Raw genomic sequence first — 21,193 nt, 5'->3', positions numbered from 1 at the left:
CAACTGGTCTAACATCCTGTATGTCCTCTTTCTGTAGGGGAACACCAGTTTCACACCCCTTCAATTGCAAGATTGCTCTTTCAGCCTTTGAAGAATTGTTCCCTTAAGGATCTAAGGAAGTAACAAGCCTATGTGAATGACATCGCAAATTCCCCCACAGAAGAATGGAACTTCAAATTAAAGTGTTACTAAACCCACGACCCTGTATTCACTATATCTGGTCTCCCACAGTACACAGAACATGGAAATGCATTATTTTAGTGAATATAAACTGCTAAGTACCTTTTCTCATCAGCAGTATATAGCAGTCTTGTTACTTTTATCAGTGTTCAGCAGAGCACTGGTTACAGCTTCTAGGAGGTGTTTTCTTTCTGCTTTAGGAGGATGTAGAACCCCTGACCCTCTGTCTGGATAGTGCCGATTGGCCCTGTGCTGATCACATTCACTCTCTAAGGAAAAACAAAAACACCTCTGCACATGCTCAGTTTGGTGTGTATTGCTAGAGTGTCTCCACACGATTTGTCTTGTCAGGAGATGAGGGGGACACTGGAAGAAGGGGAGGATTAGAGATGTCAGAATCAGAACGGCATCGTTACATAGTTAGTCTGGCTGAAAAAAGACAAAAGTCCATCCAGTTCAACCATAGAAAGAAGACAAAAAAAACAAAAAACCCCAGCACAGCATGATCCAATTTGCACCTGCTGGGAAAAAATTATTTGCTGATCCCCCGAGAGGCAATCCGATATTCCCTGTGTCATGGAAATTTTGTATTGTTGGTCGAACTTTAAATGTGTCATATATTCGTGTTATTCATATGTCTCTCGTGTGGCTTAATTAAAGCTCTGAAGGCTGCAATTGGGCCATGCGCATGTACAATGTATGTATTACAGTACTCAGCTTGGTAATGGATGAGATGGCAGATCTGCGCTTATAGACCGGCGTGTATACCACCACGGCATTCCATGCGAATGCTGCTGTCAGTAGACCGTGGGCCTGTATCCACATATCAGCAGCATGGTACCACGTGGGCTTCATAACGCAAGGCGCAAGCGGTGTGAACTCCACGTGTAGGCTTGTGCATATCTTACAACCCATTACTAATCTGAACTGTATCTGGGATGGATGTGTTTTAATAAAGATCGTATCGGGCCCATCCAGGTACAGACTGATATTTTTAGGGAGATGCTTGTGCAGAGAATTTTGCATACCAATAGAAGCTAGTAGGACAGGAAATATGACCTCAGATGGCTCATAGGGGGGAAGGGGAGGAAGTCTGCTGACCTCAGAAGACTCATGGGGGAGGACCAGTGATAGATAATAGCAAAGGCTATGCTCCAATTGGAATGTACATCCTCTGTATAGGCAATCCCCATTGTATTGTTCGGTGGGAGGGATTGACTTTATTCATGTGGGGGGCATGTGTGTATTCTTAATAAAACAGAGAGCTGAGCCTAAAGCCGGCCCTTATGTGGATTGCAACCAGCCTTAGAGTGTCGTGTGATCATTCTAGGGTAACGGAGCTCCAATCACCCACAAATTCAACAGAACCAAAGTATTTGGATGGGCAGGAATCGTGTAGTTTGGCTGCAGTCGTGGTAAGCGAGATTCGCACAGCTTTATGGGGGATTTCTGCGCATCCAACTGCGAGTACTCACGGTAAGGAGAAATTCGTTAAAGCGAATTTCCAAGACACCTGGATCAACTTTACCTATAAAATGTTAGTATCCAGTTATATTCTGTGTATCTAAGAAATAATCCAGACCTTTTTTGAAGCAATCCACCGAGTTGGCCAAAACCCACTCTTGAGGGAGTCTATTCCACATTTTCACAGCTCTCACTATGAAGAAACCTTTGTGTTTGGAGATTAAACTTCTTTTCCTCCAGACGTAAAAAGAGTGCCCCCTTGTCCTCTGTTGACCTCAGGGTGAATAGCTCTACACCGAGTTCTATATGAACCACTGCTGTATTTATACATGTTCATCATATCCCCCCTTAATCTCCTCTTCTCAAGAGAATAAATTTAGTTCCTCTAATCTTTCCTCATAGCTGAGCTCCTCCATGCCTCCATTCAGTTTAGTTGCCCTTCTCTTTACCTTCTCAAGTTCCCCAATGTTCTTTTTGTGAATTGGTGCCCAAAACTGAACTGCATATTCCAGATGAGGTCTTACTAATGATTTGTACAGGGGTAATACAGTGGGGCAAAAAAGTATTTAGTCAGCCACCAATTGTGCAAGTTCTCCCACTTAAAGAGATGAGAGGCCTGTAATTGGCATCATAGGTAGACCTCAACTATGAGAGACAAAATGAGAAAAAAATCCAGACCATCACATTGGCTGATTTGGAAAGAATTTATTTGCAAATTATGGTGGAAATTAAGTATTTGGTCAATATCAAAAGTTCATCTCAATACTTTGACCTCTGTCATTGCCAACAAAGGATATATAACAAACGTTTCCTGTAAGTCTTCACAAGGTTGGCACACACTGTTGCTGGTATGTTGACCCATTCCTCCATGCAGATCTCCTCTAGAGCAGTGATGTTTTGGGGCTGTCGCTGGGCAACACAGACTTTCAACTCCCTCCAAAGGTTTTCTATGGGGTTGAGATCTGGAGACTGGCTAGGCCACTCCAGGACCTTGAAATGCTTATGAAGCCACTCCTTCGTTGCCCGGGCGGTATGTTTGGGATCATTGTCATGTTGGAAGACCCAGCCACGTTTCATCATCAATGCCCTTGCTGATGGAAGGAGGTTTGCACTCAAAATCTCACGATACATGGCCCCATTCATTCTGTCCTGTACATGGATCAGTTGTCCTGGTCCCTTTGTGGAGAAACAGCCCCAAAACATGATGTTGCCACCCCCATGCTTCACAGTAGGTATGGTGTTCTTTGGATGCAACTCAGCATTCTTTCTCCTCCAAACATGATGAGTTGTGTTTCTACCAAACAGTTCTATTTTGGTTTCATCTGACCATATGACATTCTCCCAATCCTCTTCTGGATCAACCAAATGCTCTCTAGCAAACTTCAGACGGTCCCGGACATGTACTGGCTTAAGCAGGACGACACATCTGGCACTGCAGGATCTGAGTCCCTGGCGGCGTAGTGTTTTACTGATGGTAGCCTTTGTTATGTTGGTCCCAGCTCTCTGCAGGTCATTCATTAGGTTCCCCCCCCCCCCCATGTGGTTCTGGGATTTTTGCTCATCGTTCTTGTGATCATTTTGACCCCACGGGGGGAGATCTTGCGTGGAGCCCCAGATCGTGGGAGATTATCAGTGGTCTTGTATGTCTTCCATTTTCTAATTATTGCTCCCACAGTTGATTTGTTCACACCAAGCTGCTTGCCTATTGCAGATTCAGTCTTTCCAGCCTGGTGCAGGCCTACAATTTTGTTTCTGGTGTCCTTCGACAGCTCTTTGGTCTTCACCATAGTGGAGTTTGGAGTGTGACTGTTTGAGGTTGTGGACAGGTGTCTTTTATACTGATAAGTTCAAACAGGTGCCATTGATACAGGTAATGAGAGCAGGACAGAGGAGCCTCTTAAAGAAGACGGTACAGGTCTGTGAGAGCCAGAAATCTTGCTTCTTTGTAGGTGACCAAATACTTATTTTCCACCATAATTTGCAAATAAATTCTTTCCAAATCAGCCAATGTGATTGTATTTTTTTTCTCATTTTGTCTCTCATAGTTGAGGTCTACCTATGATGCCAATTACAGGCCTCTCATCTTTTTAAGTGGGAGAACTTGCACAATTGGTGGCTGACTAAATACTTTTTTGCCCCACTGTATATCTCTCTCTGGAGTCTATACCTCTTAATACAAGAGGATTTTGCTCGCTTTAGAAGCCGCAGCTTGCCATTGCATGCCATTATTAAGCTTGTGATCTACCAGAACTCCAAGATCCTTCTCCACCATTGATTCCCCCAGTTGTACCCCCCCTAGTATGTATGATGCATGCATATTCTTAACCCCCAAGTGCATAACCTTACATTTATCAACATTAAATCTCATTTGCCACATAGTTGCCATAGTAAACAGTGCATTGAGGTCGGCTTGTAAATTGAAGACATCCTGTAAGGACGTTATTCCAATGCACAGCTTGGTGTCATCTGCAAAGACTGAAATGGGATTTTTAATCTCAGACCCTATATCGTTTATAAAATATATTAAAAAGTAAGGGTCCCAACACTGAACCATGGGGTACACCACTGATGACCCCAGACTATTCAGAGTATGAATTATTAACCACTACTCTCTGAATACAATCTTTTAGCCAGTTTTCTATCCATTTACATATGGATTTTTCCAAGCCCGTAGACTTTACCTTACAAATTAGCCGTGTGTGGGGAACTGTGTCAAACACTTTTGCAAAATTCAAGTATACCACGTCCACCTCCACCCCTCTGTCCAAAGTTTTGCTCACCCCCTCATAAAAAGAAATCAGATTTCTTTCCATGCTGTCTGTTGCTTAAAATATTTTTTTCCAGCAAGAACTCATCTATGTGGTCTTTTATTAAACTCTCCAGTATCTTCCCAACTATAGAAGTTAAAACTAACAGGTCTATAATTACTTGGTAAAGATTTTGACCCTTTTTTAAATATTGGCACCACATTGGCCTTATGCCAATCCAGTGGTACTATGCCAGTCAAAGAGTCCCTAAAAATTAGAAACAATGGCTTTGAAATGACAGAGCTCAATTCTTTAAGGACCAGTGGGTGTATGGCATCTGGTCCAGGTTCTTTATTCACCTTTATTCTGTCTAAATATTTCTGGATCATATCAATTGTGAGCCAATGTGGATCATCTGGAGCGGTGTCAATACCTTGCCCATTATGGGCAAGAGCTCCCCCATGCTCCTTTGTACATACAGAGCTGAAGAAGGTATTAAATAAATTTGCCTTCTTTGTCCCCAGTCACCCAATCTAGATTATTTTGTAAAGGGCCTACATGCTCAGACCGAACCTTTTTACTATTAATATATTTGAAGAATTTTTTGGGGTTGGTCCTGCAATCTTTTGCAATCTGTCATTCGTTTTCCTTTTTTCAGCCTTTATTTCCTTTTTGCATATTCTGTTATATTCTTTGTAATATTTAAACGATGATAGTGTTCCTTCATTTTTATATTGCATAAAAGCCATTTTCTTATTACCTATAGCCTTTTTAAACTTTGGCCGTAAGCTTTTTTTTAGCCTTTTAAACTTGTTGCCTATGGGAATATATTTTGCAGTGTGTTCACATACAGTTTTTTTGAATTACTCCCATTTCTGTGTTGTGTTCATAAATGCCAATATTCCCCTCCCAGTCTAAGTCTTGGAGAGCAGCTCTCAGCCTTGGAAAACTACCTCTCCTGAAATTGAGCGTTTTTATTTTTCCCGTATGTGCTTGCTGTTTACAGCCAACAATAAATGAAATCATGTTATGGTCACTGCTACCCAGATGTTCTTTTATATGGACATTGGTAATAAGCTCTGCATGGTTTGAGATTACCAGGTCCAGCAGAGCATCATTCCTAGTAGGGGCCTCTATGAACTGTACCAAAAAATTGTCCTGTAGTAGGTTTAAAACATTTTGCCCTTTAACTGTAAAATCCCCATTACACAATAAGGATTCACCCCTTAGGTTCCACAGTGAGTATATCAAGCATGCTTTACTGCATATACAGACTAATTTTATTGTTGTGGGTTTAGTAATACTTTAAGCTAGAGAGATAGGTCCCAACCATCTTAGGACATATAAATTGTATTAGATTTCCCCAGCTGGCCAGAGTAGCCATTTTTAACACAAAAAACTCAGTATTGATTCTTGCTCTTCCTGCATGCTTGTACCATAAACAACTTTTTTAATTCGACTTTATCAGTCAATGTTGTTACTTTAACACCTTGAGTTTTGGGTTTCCCTCTCAAATCCTTTATTGTGCTTGTGATTGGCAAAACTTTGTCAAATGTTGCCCCCAGAGGGGTGCTCACAGAGGGAAAAGGGAATGCTTTAGTGTCAAACTGTAGTGGCTAATGTGAACCCATGTAGTGCAGTTAAAAACAGTATTAACCCCAAAACCAAAAATGTAATATACTGTATTGCAGATTACAAATCATTAGAAGTAGTGGCTGTATTTGTTTTTAAGGGTTTTTTTCCCCTTGATTTTCACCAGGTAATCTGGCCAGTAACATGTTGTAAGAGAATGTTCGATGCAGTAGCAGATTTAGATACTGTGCACTAAAATTACAGTCAAACTCCAACTAACACTTTTTAAGCAGTTACAGCAACAGTGTTGTACCTTTCAGGATAAAGGTTTTACATAAACAGCTGACCATTGTAAGCACCCCTGTCAATATTAAATGGTTTGTTTCTTCCCTCTAACTGAAACAGCTGCATAACAGCTCATTCTGATGAAAAAAAGACTTACTGGCTGGATAACCAGGTGGAAAAAAAAAAAAAAAAAAAAAAAAAAAAAAAAGCAAGCCTTAAAGAAAAAAAAAAAAAAAAAAAAAAAAAAAAAAAAGAATGCAGCCACCACATCGAAGAATTAGGAAAAGTAATGAATGTTAGCTATTGTGTTTAATACTGCTTTAAGATGGCAGTGCCAGTGGAGGAGAGCCAGGAGTTCCTGTCACTCAAAGGACGTGGCCAGAAGGATGAACAAGCAGGGAACACGGCCATGGTAAGTTATTTAAGAATAAGGCGCCAAAGACTTAGTAAGCGCCAAGACCATGTAGAACCAGTGATCGCCCAAGCAAACTAGGATGCAGCTGACAAAAGGTTGTGCAGGCACACTAGTGTCTATAGAATGTGCGTCAATGCATGTAATGCCACAAGATTAAAGTTTTTCCTGGCGCTATCCCAGCTCCAAGCCACAACCATCTGAGGGATGGTAACTAGCACCTATACACCCAAAAAGTTTAGGAATTTCACCTTCGGAATTAATGTCTAAAGGGCTTTCCCCTGTAACCACCACTTAGACTCTGCAGACATGAGTAAAATGGGTCAAAGCCCATCCTGGCTTCTCCCTCCACAATTGGACCTACCCCTGCAGGAGTGTTCAGAGACACAGCTCTGCCCCTGCAGACCACATCCCAAGACTTGTAAAGCACCATATGACTTACTTCACATGTTGCACTGCCAGCTTAAAGCATACTACAGTATTTCTACAGTATTTAGAACTGCATTTCACGACTCTCTGCTGTCCTGTGCAGCTGTTCTCAAAAGTATGGCTGCTTTAAGTTACATCCTATGCAGTGCAAAAACTGACATTCCAAAAAGTTTGTTGAATGGGTGGGAGCACACGTCGGCATGTATTAAAAATTCAACTACCTTACATTAAAACAAAAAGGAGACTAAACAGTATGAGAAGTACAGTTTTGCAGTTAGCACTTACAGTTAGTAAGCCTACCTTAACCCTTTAAAAGTTTAAAGTAAAAATAAATAAAAAGGCACTGAGGTTAAAAGGAGAAGTATATCCAAAGCTTTTTTTATTTTAAGCTATATTTCTCCTATGGATCACAGAAGTGCAGTTCATTGTGAACTCTTGTAACCCGTTGTCACTCTTGTAAAGCTCGCTGTCAGATGATATCACAAAGCCAGTCCAGGCTTTGAAAAGATCCTGAACATACGGTTGGGATCTAGTCAGAAGCCTGGACCGGCACCTGACTTAGCCTCTCAATGAACCACTGAGAGCCTGAGCCAGCCGCTCTCGTTCCCTCCACAGCCAAGAGATCCAATGAGCGCTGGAAGGGCAGAACAGAAAGCCGATGACGGACAGTCACAGCTCTCTGTTCAAAGCAGAGAGAACCGAGTGATCAAACTATGTTTGATCGCTCAGTTCTCAGTGCAGAGCTGTCAGGGGACAGATGTAGCATTGGATCGATGTTGGATCCACCTATGGGAGTATCCTTTTTGAATAGCCAATAATTCTCTTTGAGGCTTGCTTAATCATTAAGAAATATAGCAATTGAAGCAAACAAACAATCTCATCGCTCTCAAAGCTTCTTTATCCCCTGTGACGGGAATCACTTTGGGTGGGGGGCTCATGGAGCACAGCTGACTTTGGAGAGGTGGGGGCGACCCCTGTCTTAGCACCCCATATCCCTATTATGTGTAAGTCACCCTGTGTCTCTTAGGGGCACAGGACGACTAATGGACGCTGAGAATGTGGTTGGAATTACTTCAGATGTGACAGTAATATTTATCAGCTATATGAAGACTATTCCTGGTTGTTGATTCTGAACTAGACATGTGAATTGAAGGAGCAGGACCATCTGCTCTTTAGTGAGATCCTAATTTATCCAACCATTGTCAAGGTGTGAATCCCCATTCACCTTTTGTTTAGATCACCCAGCTAGCTAACCTAATTAACTTACTGTGTAGAGTGTGAAGTCTATTTCTGTATATAGCTGCTTTTGCATATGATCATGTGATCAGTCTCAGTGTGTATTGTATAAAAAGCCTGTTTGAATTTAAAATAAAAAGAGTTCCATGTTCAGACAGACTGGTGTTGTCTAGTCTTGTTTGGTCAGCGGTGATGTCCATGGATCTGTGTTCGGACAGGGAAGCGGGAGTTTAACGGAAATACCCAAGTGCAGTTGGGGTCTGGTTCCATTAGATTCTCCCCCCCCCCTTTCTTTCAGACAATCCACAGCGTCTACTTCCATCCCCCCTGTAAAGTAAGGTTTAGGGAGCAGCTTGTTACAGGACCCAGCCTTCAAATACAACTCAAAAGATGAGAAAGAAAAAACAAAAAAACACCACATTAACTTTGCAGTGACAGACCCAAAGTTGCAACCACGGACAGCATGCTCTGGTTTCCATTCAAACTAATGCAGGTAGTTTAATGACTTCTACCAAAACTGGGCCTAGAATATATTTTGCCAACATTGCTGTGGCAAGACACCTAGAGATTGTAAAATTCCTTCAAATTAAGTGCACATGTGGCAAAGATTTCCACCATTACAGTAAATGCGATCCCTTAATAGCTCTAGTATCAACAATATAAATGATAGTATGATGTTTATTTAACAAACAGTATACATGCATATTTCCAAACAAAGCAAGATTAGTTAATAACTTCCAGATCCTTACTTTGTCAAGTAATGCTTCTTGTTTAATCTTGTCATTTTTGAAGTCTTCATTTACGTCAAGAATAAGCACTGGTGTATGGCGGAGAGACTCGAAATCCAGTCTATTTGGTGATAGAAGACATCAGAAATACAGTTAGTATTTGAACTAAAGGCATTTTTATTTTCAAGCATGGAAACCAATATCAATATATGAAAACAGACAGCGCTTTCCTATGATGGTATTTAATCACACCTGGTTTATTTTTTTGCTATATGAATAAAATACTGAAAATTGAGTGAGACACTGTCATTGAGAAGTGCACTTTCCACTATACTTCTTTTACCATTATTTTAACTTCTTTATAAAGTATATCTTTGTTCTGGTTCAATCACTGCATATAGGTTTTAAATGTACAGTGCTGTGAAAAAGAATTTACCCTTTTCCTGATTTTTTCCTGACATTCCGTCCCAGAGAGAGAAGAAAGACAGTGAGTAAAAGCAGCACACTTTTACAGTTATAACACTTTTAGGACACATTCAACACCTCGATTGCCCCCCACCCCCCTTAGTTAACTCCTTCACTGCCCTCTCATCTGTGTCATTAGTACAGTGTACAGATTTTTTTTTTTTTTTACACTGATCACTATTAGTTTCACTGGCGACTTCAGATAGCGTTAGCGTCCCTCCCATATAGCTTCAAGATTGCTTGTCACTACATCAGTCATCACATGTAACCCCTTAATTGCCAGGAACATGCTCACATACACAAACCTCCATTGCTAGTATAGTGTCTGAACAGATCAATATCAGATCAGCACTATACCAGCGTTCACATTAGTATAGTGTCCTAAAAAACACAGCATTAGCAGGATCAGCCCTGGCAAGTGCGTTTAGCCCCTATGTTTCCCCCCAGCAAGTGCATGGTCATGTGATATATTGCACACAAAACCGCAGTGTTCGCAGAAACAAGCCTTATCTCTGTTAGCACTTGCAGGCAATTTTTTTTGTAGCGGTTCAAGCAGTCCCCGACAGCCAGGTGCTCTTTTTCCCGTGAGTCGTACCTATAAATTTAGTGGCCAAAATGTCCAAAGGTAGTATAGTGAAGAATCCAACAGGATTCTGAGCATGTCAGATGAGAGCGAAGGGGAAGCCTCAATGACAGAATCTGCCTCAGAATACAAACCTGTGGCACACTGACAGATGGCTTCAGACCCAACCCTGTTCCCAGGTTGCTGAGATGTTACAACCGCATGATGATTCTCATATGCAGCAGAGTGCCAGTACTAGTTCCGCTCTACCTTTTGCTGAACTGGAAAGCACCAGTGGCCTAGTACATCTTGGTCTTTCACATACCAGCACTGCAGTATCACTTGGTGATGTAACAAGTCCAATAAGTGCAGTACAATCTGGTGCAGTGACTAGCACAAGTAGTGTCTCGCAGCCACCAAGAATTCAAACACAAGCTCGTAGAACCCCTAGTGTTCTTCCGGATGTGACCATTTGCATGGAAACCAAAAATTATGGTTTCCGAATTTAAAACTTTACTAAAAAAAAAAAAAAAGAAAATTGTGGCTGTATTGGTCCACAGACCTTTTTCATCATATGCCCCTGTTCTCTGCTGCCATGGCCGGGCATAGATATGAGAGTATAATGCGTTTTATGCATTTTAAATGACAATACACTGTCCTTGGGGTAACCCTGAATTTGACCAGTTCCTTAAAATTAGGCCCCTCGTAAATCACCTTAACAAAAAATTTACAGATGTCTATACTCCCCAGCAAAACATCTGTGTTGAGTCCCTCAGTTCTTCTAGCCGACTTGCATTCCAACAACAATTTCTCCCCAGCAAGCGTGCCAGAGGGGTCAAGATGTACAAGACCTGTGAGAGGGCAACAGGCTATACATGTAAGTATTGGATTTAGGAGGGAAAAGTCACGTGGAGCTCCCCGGATGCCCAGACTACATGGGTAGTAGTGGCAAGATAGTTTGAGACTGTCATCCTTTTTCCATATGGGGTACCACTTATACATGGACAATTGTTATTCAAGCGTGCCACTATTTAGACATTTGTACAGTCTTGGAACTGGAACGACCTAATCACCGGGACTTCCCCCAGCGGCTTGTAAATACCCATCATAGAAAGAGGGAAAAAGCCTGCTTGAGAAATGAATTGCTTGCAGTGAAGTGGAAGGGCAAATAGGATGATTTTGTCCAGTCTTCCATTCACACAGACATGACCATCCAAATTTCTTAACATGGGAGGGGTGGACTTCAATGGACAGATGATGAAGCCTTACTTAGTTTCCTGAAAAACCAGAAACTGGTACAAAAAAAAAAAAGTGTTTATTTCAAATTGGCTCTATATGTTTTTGAACTTTACAAAGCAACTGGACGTAGTGGATCCTTCCGAAAATTCCAGGAAGTTATCATGGCTCTTTTGTATACAGAAGGTGCTATAGCCAGATGCAGTTAGCCAACTGCATGAGAGGCATTTTCCCAATGCCTTTCCTGGTACCCCAACCCAAAGGACACCCCAAAAAAGAGGTTGTGCTGTAGCAGACACGGAATTAGGCGTGACACACGCTTTTTTTTGTCCCTCCTGTCCTGACCAACCTGGTTTCTGCCTCAAGGACTGCTTCCGTCGCTACCATACACTAGTGGAGTATTAGTATAGGGCACAGTTCAGGGCACATATTTCCACAGGGTCTTCAAAGATGTTAGGTGGTCAGGAAACTGGCTATAGCATTTTGAGAGACCCTAATCTGGTTAAAAGTTAAAAAAAAAAAAAAAAAAAAAAAAAAAAAAAAAAAAGAGAAAACATTTTAAACATCCAAAATAGTTTTTTTTGTTATGGAGTTCCTGTTCTACTGGTACGGTTTTATTGTTAACCATTGTGTTTGTACCTGCAGGAATGACATTCAGCTGCAGCACCAATCTGTTTATTTTGAAAGCAACAGGGGTCTTGCTCTCAGAATTGTTAGGGCAGGAAGGCCTATGGTAAGGTCACGCAGCGACTAACGACAGCCACTACCCACAGACCAGAGTCCCTCAGGGCACGGAGTCTAAGCTCCAGGCTACCCTTCACCAGAGCCCCTGATGGTGAGGATGGACTTGACACAGCCTGAGACCAGGTCGTGGTCCCCCGAGTAACCCCAGCTGCGGTAACGACTGCCGCCAATGGTGTACAGCTGGTGGGAGCTAGATAGGGACACGTGTAGCGTAGTCGGACAGGCCGGGTCAATAACAATGGAGCAGACAGTACTAGATGGTAGGCAAAGAATACTCTGGTCACGGGCCAGGTTCAGAAACGGGAGGTCAGGTAAAGGGTTAAAGCAGCGAATACTCTTGTCCAAGCCAAGTCAGTTACCAGGAGAGCAACGAGAACAGCACAAGAGCTTGCGACAAGGAAACATACAGGACACGAGTGCAGAGAGCACTTGCAGACAGCAGGCTTAAATGTGATCAACCACACCCTTCTGAGGAGGCGCCGCAGAAGCCTGAAGGCATAAAGGTTCCCACCATGCTTTGCAGAAACCCAAGATGGATGCCAGCACATGGAGATGCACAAGCTCTGAGGAAAGGTAGGACCTTGACAGTACCTCCTCCTCAAGGGCCCCTCCCCGGCTCAACAAAAGGTTTCTGAGGAAAATCGGGCGTGAAAAGTGCGGAGGAGGGCAGGAGCATGAACATCCGCAGAAGGAACCCAGGAACGCTCCTCGGAACCATAACCACGCCAATGGAAAAGGAACTGCACCCGACCGCGGACCAACCGAGAGTCCAGGATGCGGCTCACCTCATACTCCTCATGACCGTCAACCCGGATAGGACGAGGCCGAGAGGCAGTAAAGCGATTACAGACCAGAGGTTTCAACAGGGATACGTGGAAGACATTGGAGATACGCATCCCAGGAGGAAGAGCAAGGGCATAGGCAACCGGGTTCACCCTGCGGAGAATGCGGAAAGGACCAACAAAACGGGGGCCAGTTTCAGTGCGGGTACCTGAAGATTGAGGTTGTGAGTGGACAACCACACCCGATCTTCGACCTGGTATGAAGGAGCGGCAACCGTCTACGATCAGCCTGGAGCTTCTGGCACTGTGCTGAGTCCTTCAAGGACTCTGGATCTGCCCCCATGAGGAGCGCAGGGCAGCCAGGTGGTTATCCACAGCCGGAATGTCCTGTGGCAAGAACAACTCAGGCAATACAGCGGGTTGGAACGCATAGTTGGCCATGAAGGGGGACATCCCGGAGGGAGGAGTTGACGGCCGAGTTCCTTGCAAACTCTGACCATGGCAGGAGATCGACCCAATTGTCCTGATGATCTGATATATAGCAACGAAGGAATTGTTCCAGGGCCTGGTTGGAACGCTCCGCAGCCCCATTGGACTGCGGGTGGTAGGCCGAAGAGAAGGAAAGCTCGATACCTAACAGAGCAGAAGGCGCGCCAGAACCTGGACACAAACTGGCTCCCACGGTCCGAGACCATCACCTTGGGCAACCCATGCAAGCGAAAGATCTCCCTGGCGAAAACCATAGCCAGTTCTTGTGCAGTCGGCAATTTCTTGAACGGGACACAATGGCACATCTTGGAAAAATGATCAATGACCATAAGAATGACCGTATGGCCTTGAGACGCAGGAAGGTCCACAATAAAATCCATGCCAAGGTTTGACCAGGGGCGCTCCCCATTGGGAATGGGTTGCAGAAGGCCCAATGGAAGATGCCGAGATTTATTCTGAGCACAGACAGAACATGCCGCTACATATGAGGCGATGTCAGAACGGAGAGATGGCTACCAGAATAACTGAGAAACGACCCAGGACAACTGGTTCCTAACAGGATGACCAACAGTCTTGGAATTATGGTAGGTACGCAGCAAGCGGGTACGCAATCCCTCAGGTACGAAACATCTATCAGCCGGTCTCTCAGGGGGAGCATTAGTTTGAGCTGCCAAAATCTGCTCCCCAAGGGAGAAGTCAGGTTGGTATGAATGGCAGCCAGGATCTGGTTTAGAGGAATGACCAAGGTTGGCTCAGGTGTCCTCCCTGGACAGCTCAGAGTATTGCCGCGACAAGGCATCAGCCCTGACATTCTTGGAGCCAGGCAAATAGGAGACCACAGTTAAAATGTGACAAGAACAGAGCCCATCTGGCCTGACAGGGCGTCAACCTCTTAGCCTCCGAGAGATACGTCAGGTTCTTGTGGTCAGTGAGAATGAGAACCGGAACCACAGAACCCTCAAGCAGGTGCCTCCATTCCTTGAGAGCCTGAATAATGGCCAACAACAACTCCCTGTCTCCAATCTAGTAGATGCACTCTGCGGAGGAAAGCTTCCTGGAGTAGAACCCACAAGGAAGTAGGGGTCCCTCGGGTGACCGACGCTGAGACAGGGCGCCTACTTCCGTCTCAGATGCATCAACCTAGAGGACAAAAGGCAACCCAGGATTGGGATGAGACAGAATCGGGGCCGAAGCGAAGGCAGATTTCAGGGCCTCGAAAGCGGAGATGGCCTGGGGTGGCCACTCGTGAGGATTACTGCCCTTCTTGGTCAGATCTGAGAGAGGCTTGGCCAGCGTGGAGAAGTTCCTGATAAACTTCCGATAATAGTTGGCGAATCCCAAAAAGCGCTGAATGGACCGAAGACCACTGGGACGAGGCCACTGCAGAACAGCTGAAACCTTCTCCGGGTCCATGGAAAAACCCACCGCAGAAATGATGTAGCCCAAAAAGGCAACCTGGGATTGGTGAAATTCACACTTCGAGCTTTCAGAAGAGCTAGTTCTCACGCAACTGTTGCAGCACCCGCTTAACATCCTGGATATGAGACTCCATAGACGCAGAGTAAACCAGGATATCGTCCAAGTAAACCACCACGCACTGCTGCAACAAGTCACAAAAGACATCATTGATAAACTCCTGGAAGACCGCGGGTGCATTACACAACCCGAAGGGCATAACCAGGTATTCATAATGGCCGGTTCTGGTGTTGATCGCGGTCTTCCACTCGTCACCCTCCTTAATCCGTACGAGGTTGTAGGCAGCCCTAAGGTTGAGTTTAGTAAAGACCGTTGCTCCCTTGAGGCGGTCAAACAACTCGGTAATCAACGGAAAAGGATAAGCATTTTTAATCGTGATTCGGTTGAGACCCCTAAAATCAATGCAAGGTCTCAACTCACCGCCCTTCTTTTTCACGAAAAAATACCCAGCTCCTGCTGGAGAAGTAGACTTGCTAATGTGCCCCTGGGAAAGCGCATCCGCAACGTACTCCTCCATGGCCTGATTCTCTGCCAACGAAAGAGGATACAGCCTGCCACGCGGTGTAATGGCACTGGGTTGTAAGGTTATGGCGCAATTGTATGGACGATGAGGAGGCAGAGCACCGGGGCGCACCTTGTCAAACACGTCCAGGTACTCCCCATATTCAGTGGGCAACACAGAGTTTGAGGAGGTGCACAACACCTTAACCGGACCATGGATGCAACTGGCCCCACACTGTGGGTGACCATGAGAGAATCTCGGCCAATCGTCAATCAAAGGTCGGATTGTGCTTCTGAAGCCAGAGATAGCCCAAAACCACAGAGTAGTGCGGAGAAGCAATTACTTGGAAACAGGCCAACTCCCTGTGAACAGCCCCAATAGCTACTTCCACCGGCAGGATCTCGTGGGTAACCTGCGACGGTTGCAAGGGCCTGCCATCTATCGCCCTCGAGACCCCAGAGTCTACCAACGCCTGAGCCGTCACTGAGCCTCCTGCCCAAGACAGGACAATGGTGATAAGCGGTTTATCATCTTTATGGGAAACCGGGGACAAGGAAACTCCACCCAAGATCTGCCCCCGACAGGATCTCAGGTGCGGGCGTTTCCCGGACGGACCGGACTGCCGAACACGTCCCCCGAGACCACAGTACAGGCAGCGACCCTCCTGACGCCGAGAGTCCCGCTCCCCCTGGGAAAGGCGAGCAAATTCCAGCTGCATGGGCTCACTACCAGACAAGCCATCCCCAGGAGGCGTGGGAGGAGAGGGAGGCACGGGTGGGACAGAAAACGTAGGCGACAAACGGTTAGGAGACCTCCACAGACGCTCCTTAAATGAAGGCCTCTCTCTGAGCCTGGTGTCGATCAAGATTAGGAAGGAGATGAGTGCCTCTAGCTCCACAGGCAGTTCTTTAGCTGCAATCTTGTCCTTCAACGCATCTGAGAGACCATGAGAGAAAGCAGCCACCAGAGCCTCATTGCTCCAACCCACCTCTGCCGCCAGGGTACGAAATTCAATGGCGTACTCGGCAACGGTTCGTGAACCCTGATGCATGGACATAAGCAGCTTGGCAGCAGAAGCGGAGCGAGCAGGCACGTCGAATACCATATGGAAGGAGGCAACGAAACGGGTAAATTCGTGAATCACCGGGTCATTCCTCTCCCATAAGGGATTAGCACAGGCCAAGGCCCTATCAGAGAGTAGCAAGATTAGGAAGCCCACCTTTGCCCTCTCAGTAGGGAAAGCGTGGGGTATTAACTCAAAAGTAAAATGCCCACTTGGTTAAGGAAACCACGACACTGACTCGGTTCACCCCCAAAGCGCTGTGGAAGAGGGGCAGAACCAGTCATACCTCTGGGTACCGCAGGTTCAGCAACAGCTGCGGAGGTAGGCGCAACAACCGGAGAAGCAGTGGGAGCGTCCACCAGAGTGACAACCAACCTGATAACCCCAGGGGTAAGGTGCGCTGTGCGTGCAAGCAGAGCCTGCAACGCCTGAGGGAACTGATCCAACAAGCGATCCTGTTGGTCAAGTCTGGCGAGTAACATGGGGATCGAAGGCGTATCTGCACCGTCAGGATTCATGGCATTCGTGTAATGTCAGGGCAGGAACGATGGAATGGGCAGGAAGGCCTATGGAAAGGTCACGCAGCGACTAACGACAGCCACTACCCACAGACCAGAGTCCCTCAGGGCGCGGAGTCTAAGCCCCAGGCTACCCTTCAGAGCCCCTGATGGTGGGGATGGACTTGACGCAGCCTGAGACCAGGTCGTGGCCCCCGAGTAACCCCAGCTGCGGTAATGACTGCCGCCAATGGCGTACAGCTGGTGGGAGCTAGATGGGGACACGTGTAGCGTAGTCGGACAGGCCGGGTCAATAACAATGGAGCAGACAGTACTAGATGGTAGGCAAAGAATACTCAGGTCACGGGCCGGGTTCAGAAACAGGAGGTCAGGTAAAGGGTTAAAGCAGCGAATAGTCTTGTCCAAGCCAAGTCAGTTACCAGGAGAGCAATGAGAACAGCACAAGAGCTTGCGACAAGGAAACATACAGCACACGAATGCAGAGAGCACTTGCAGACAGCAGGCTTAAATGTGATCAACCACACCCTTCTGAGGAGGAGCTGCAGAAGCCTGAAGGCATAAAGGTTCCCACCATGCTTTGCAGAAAGCAAAGATGGATGCCAGCACATGGAGATGCACAAGCTCTGAGGAAAGGTAGGACCTTGACAAGAATATAAGCAAGTGTGTGCAGCGCTGTTAGATAAGTTTTCTCATCCGCAATTTAAAAAGAGCATATATGCCATGGGGGCATAGGGTGGATGGCCACTATGCGTCAGCATATGTATTGAAATATGTGCCAAAAAATATTATAAAATAAAGTTGTTTTATTGGTACGGTTTTATTGTCAACCATTGCTATTTTCTTTACAGGAATGCCATTCAGCTGCAGCACTGGCTTATGTATATTCTGAGAGCAAGACCCTGTTGCTTTCAGAATAAACAAATGTGTGCAAAAAAAAAAAAAGCATATATGCCCAAGCTTGGGGGCCTGGGGTGGCCAGTGAGTGGATGGCCCCTATGCTTTGGTATATATTTAAAAAAATAAATTTTTTCAGAAACTTTTTCATCCACATCGACCAATGTGAACAGAGGAATCTGTTAGGTTCTCTTTTTTTCCCCCATTCAGCCCACATAAGACAAAAAAAAGGGAAAAAAAAAAAAAAAAAAAGATAGAGATATATATATATATATATATATATATATACACAAAGAAATGATCAGTCTAAAAATAAAATGGTAGGTGTATTGTAACAAACAGGATAGCAACAAAAAAATTCAAAAGAAATGCATGTCTAACAAATTATGCACTGCTTTGCATGTTCATGAGGGAAATAAGTATTTGATCCCCTTCACAAAACATGACTTCATATTTGGTGGCAAATCCCTTGTTGACAATCACAGAGGTCAGACGTTTCCTGTAGTTGCACACATCTCAGAAGAGATTTTGGCCCACTCCTCTTGGCAGATCCTCTCCAAGTTATTAAGGTTTGGTGGCTGATGTTTGGCAACTCAAACTTTCAGCTCCCTCCACAGATTTTCAGTCGGATTAAGGTCTGGAGACTGGCTAAGCCACTCCAGGACCTTAATATGCTTCTTCTTGAGCCACTCCTTTGTTCCCTTGGCCATGTGTTTTGGGTCGTTGTCATGCTGGAACACCCATCCACGACCCATTTTCAATGCCCTGGCTGAGGGAAGAAGGTACTCGCCCAAGATTTGAAGGTACATTTGATGCGGTGCAGTTGTCCTGTCCCCTTAGCAGAAAAACACCCCCAAAGCAGAATGTTTCCACCACCATGTTTGACAGTTGGGATAGTGTTCTTGGGGTCATAGGCAGCATTCCTCCTCCTCCAAACACGGCGAGTTGAGTTGATGCCAAAGAGCTCGATTTTGGTCTCATCTAACCACAATACTTTCTTTACAATTAAGTTTATTATAGACAGCACAACAACAAAGAAACAGTCAGAGACAAGCTCATTGACACAAAAAAGGAAGGTGTACAATTCTGTTGATGAAGGACATAACAAATGCAATGAAATATTGACATGGAGAGAAGCGTAGTAGAAAAATAAAATCTCTAATTGGGATGGAATAAAACCCTATAAATTGCGCTTAACAGCAAATAGTAACCAATGAGCTGGTGGGCAAAGACCAAGGATAGTCACCAAAGTCGCATACAGATGATAGGAAAAGCTGAGCATGAAGTCTCACTAGACGCACATTGGAACTCTACACCAGGGGCTTCCGAGAAAGTCTGACCGGTGTATAAGACATTACAGGCACAACTCTCTAGGGGTATTGCAATCAGTGCATATACCATAAAAACTGACAAACGAAAAAAAAGAAAGGGAAAGAAAAAGAAAAGCAGAGAAAGAAGGCACAAGACTAGTAAAGACAAAGAAAGGGCTCGGGAGGGGTGTCGCACAGGAGAATCTTATATCGACAGGAGGGTCTGATCAAATCTAGACGGTTGAGCCACATCAATCCAAGGATGCCAGATCTGCAGAAACTTAGTGTGGGTGTCTAACAGCATAGCTGTTAGCTTCTCATTAACCATTATAAAATTCATCCGATTCTTACTGGCTTCAAAAGCTAAGAGGGGTTTTCCAAGCTCTCGCGATCGTCAATTTGGTAACCATAAATAGATGTGATGATAACTGCCGCTCAGGATGGAGTAGGCCTACTAGTGGTTTAAAAAATAGTGCCTCATATGAGTTACGCTTAATATCTGTGTGTAGCATACTGCAGAGAAGGGCATAGACCCTAATCCATAGTCTGCACACTTTGGGCCAAGTCCACCAAATATGGGCCATTTGTTGACAACCCTGAAAGCAAGTCGGAAAATAAGAGGGAATAAAACGAGCCAGTCGGGCAGGCATATAGTACCATCTATAGAGGACCTTGTAGGCATTTTCTAGTATAAATAACATACCTCAAGCATTTAGACCAGGGGTGGGCAAACTTTTTGACTTGAGGGCCGCAATGGGTTCATATATTGGACCCGGGGGCCGGACCAAGAGTAGATGAATGATGTGTATGTGTCATCCATAGTAAGTATAGTAATATTCCCCCATAGTAAGCATAGTAATTCATCCCCCATAGTAATTCATCCCCCCATATAGTAATTCATCCCCCCATATAGTAATTCATCCCCCCATATAGTAATTCATTCCCCATATTAAGTCCAAGTCCCCCCTGTGTCAATTCACTTACCTTTCCTCTCGCCGTGTCCCGCGCCGTTCCGGTGTAGCATGAAAATCTGTCTCCTATGAGGATTTGTCCCCCTCGACGTATCTGCGCATGTGCCAGTTTCAGGCATTAGCAGCCGATCGGCGATCTCCGGCACATGCGCAGATACGTCGAGGGGGACAGATCCTCATAGGAGACAGATTTTCATGCTACACCGGTCTTCAGGGCGGACTGTGAGAGGAGCCTAGCTCCGCGGGCCGGATTAAAAGGTCCGCCGGGCCGTAGTTTGCCCATTGCTGATTTAGACAATGCTTGAGTCATGATCCGCCAGTCTTGCTGATCTAGACAACCCCCGAGTTCCAATTGCCACTGCTGGTGATAGGAGCGAACCGGGGGAGTCCTATAAGAAATGATAGAGTAGAAAAGGGAGATCAACCTTGGCGCATGAGGGCTGTGCCTGCAAAGACTTTTGAAGGGAGTCAGCCTACAGGGACCCGAATGGGTTCGTAATAATGTAGTAAGAAAGTGATGGCGTTGGAGATAGCTAAAATGTTCCCTCAATGGGATATCATGTGAAGAACACAAAGTCGCAAAAGTGAGTATCCAGGCAAGAGAGCATTGAGTGTACATCCTTGAAGCCATGGGCTGGCCACCATGCAAACTGGCCAGGATTGTCAAGGCCCGGGGGAACCAATGGGTTGTAGAATAGGTGCATCAAGGGTAAGTGAGCAGAAATAAGACCGGCAGAATATTTAATGGAGTCCTAAAGTTGAAGCGTATGTGTTAATGTCGGACTAAGGAGGTGAAGGGTGACAAACAGGGAAAGCCATGGCAAAGAAGAAAGTAGGGTCGGGTAAGAGTCCATCAGATCCACTGTGGCCCACAAGGGAATATTGCGAGACGCGTGAAGATGGGCTAGTGGGACTATATTTGCCGCTAAATAGTACTCATGAAGATTCTGGACAGACAATCCACCTTCGTTCCTGCGGGCAAATAAAATTCTTGTATTAATTCTAGGGCGGGAAGAGCCACAGATGAAAAGACAGAAGCTTCCATTGATGAATACGCAAGATATGCAAAAGGGACAGGGATCGGTAAAACCTGAAACACATAATTTTGGGAGATAAGTCATATGGATC

At 45.1% G+C, this 21,193-nt stretch overlaps 1 protein-coding gene across 2 annotated transcripts in view; it reads right to left on the bottom strand.

Annotated features, from left to right (window-relative positions):
• The window catches only part of LOC149451826 (deoxycytidine kinase 2-like), a 196,101-nt gene that overhangs the window by 60,447 nt on the left and 114,461 nt on the right, over positions 1 to 21,193 (bottom strand). For both annotated transcript variants that reach the window (XM_089690122.1, XM_089690123.1), the window contains one exon: positions 9,075 to 9,174. In XM_089690122.1, coding sequence (XP_089546248.1) covers positions 9,075 to 9,174 — 100 coding nt within the window. The remainder of the gene's footprint in view (positions 1 to 9,074; positions 9,175 to 21,193) is intronic.

This window comes from Staurois parvus, unplaced genomic scaffold, assembly GCF_062004578.1.
Source record: "Staurois parvus isolate SC_StPar_1 unplaced genomic scaffold, SC_StPar_1.0 ptg000518l, whole genome shotgun sequence".
NCBI classification, from domain to species: domain Eukaryota; kingdom Metazoa; phylum Chordata; class Amphibia; order Anura; family Ranidae; genus Staurois; species Staurois parvus.
Note: the sequence above shows the minus strand (reverse complement) of the source record. Positions and strands in the feature narration are given on the sequence as shown.